A 1,570-nucleotide genomic window follows, 5' to 3' on the forward strand; every position below is an offset into this window, starting at 1 on the left:
GTCGGCTGTTGGATCGATGCATCGATACAAAACGATTATTATTTACACCCCTACTGCTCAGTGGTCCGCGGTGCATGTATGCTCAGACACATGAAACATTAGAGTGAACTCCTGCGCCAACCATTCCTCATACCATGAGTGACACACAAATAGATCCATCATGCGAGTGAGACAAGTTTAAAGTACAGATGAATAAAATCCTTATTTTTGGTTTTAGGCAGGAAAATTCCTCCATATAAGCAGAAAACCTGCAGGATCGGCACAGGGAGGTTTATTGGGTCCATCAGAACCTCAGACTCACCTCCCTCTGGGTACATCTGCCTTCTTGTCTCCACCGGCCAAGTTCTTGTATCCGTCTCCCGGTGAAAGGCCTCCCCTACCGTCCCAACGGTCCTCCTTCTCCTCGCTGTGGCTTCGCTCCGAGGAAGACAGGCTCTGATTGGACGGTGTGGACGTGGACAGGTGTTCTGTGCTGCTGTACACCTACAGATCAGGAAAAGCAAATGCGTCATTTGATGCGTTTAGTCTTCCTTACACAACGAGGAGCCGAATCAGAGCGACGTCCACCTTGCTGAAGCGGTGAGCGACTGAGGAGAACTGTCTGAGCTCCAGGTTGGACTCGTCATCGTTGGTTTCGTCGTCATCTGAACCCAGATGGCAGTAGCGCTCCGACCGTGCTACAGGAGGCAGAGGTGAAGAGAGAAAAAATTGGATTGGGCAACAGCTGATGAGATGTTTCAGAAATAACCGACATACTGTCAAAGTAGCTGGTGTCCTCTTCAGACTCCAGCTGAGGTATGAACTCTGCTTTCTGCCTCAGGAGGCCGTTCCAGTCCAGGCCCAAAAAGAACATGTGACTCTTCACCTCTGTGGTTCCAGCTGTAGACAAAAAACATCATTAATGATTCTTTCTGAAACATCTGAATGTAGCATAAACTGTACAACAAATTAACCCTTAAGCATCTTTAATGGTCCAATTTTGACTCCATACTTTTAGACTGGGATTTTTTCTGGGCTCCAGCCTTTAATATACTACTACTGAGAACGAACTACGGAGAACATCAGCCCAGTTCTAAAGTCCTTCCTTAGGCTCGATGTATCTCAGAGAATAGACTTTAAAATACGCGTCTAAGTCTATAAATCACTGAAAGGCTCAACGCCAAGAAACATTCCAGGCTTATCAGGGGTCGACGTGAAGGATTTTTACCACTTGCCCCTCGGGTTAGTGACTTTCACATTTCAGTTGCCCAGAAACAATTTTTACTTGCCCAGTATAATGTTTGATAAATATAGTTCATAATATTCATCTTTGTATATATATATCAATGAAACATGTTTGTTTTTTAAATATTTTTTGTAATTCAGTAAGTTTCCAGGTTCCTGGTGTGTATCTGCATGCGTCAGATAATGAACTCAAGCCTACATTACCGTGTTAACATGCTTTTCAATCCTTCCTGCACATTCTTTTAAAAAAAAATAAACTTTGCTTTAAACTGTTGTGTGCCTGAAAAAAAAAAAAATGTTAATTTTAAAAACCAAAAAAAAAAAGTTGACAGGTTAAAAACTTACA

General features: G+C 42.9%; 1 protein-coding gene across 1 annotated transcript in view; it reads right to left on the reverse strand.

Annotated features, from left to right (window-relative positions):
* Positions 1 to 1,570, reverse strand: part of LOC107095128 (microtubule-associated serine/threonine-protein kinase 3-like) — a 49,384-nt gene that overhangs the window by 12,057 nt on the left and 35,757 nt on the right. The window contains exons 16-18 of the mRNA XM_015391104.1: positions 757 to 879; positions 568 to 677; positions 302 to 483 (exon numbers count right to left, since the gene is read on the reverse strand). Of these exons, the coding sequence (XP_015246590.1) occupies positions 302 to 483; positions 568 to 677; positions 757 to 879 (415 nt within the window). The remainder of the gene's footprint in view (positions 1 to 301; positions 484 to 567; positions 678 to 756; positions 880 to 1,570) is intronic.

Source organism: Cyprinodon variegatus, unplaced genomic scaffold (assembly GCF_000732505.1).
Source record: "Cyprinodon variegatus isolate N-32 unplaced genomic scaffold, C_variegatus-1.0 Scaffold525, whole genome shotgun sequence".
In the NCBI taxonomy this organism is placed as follows: domain Eukaryota; kingdom Metazoa; phylum Chordata; class Actinopteri; order Cyprinodontiformes; family Cyprinodontidae; genus Cyprinodon; species Cyprinodon variegatus.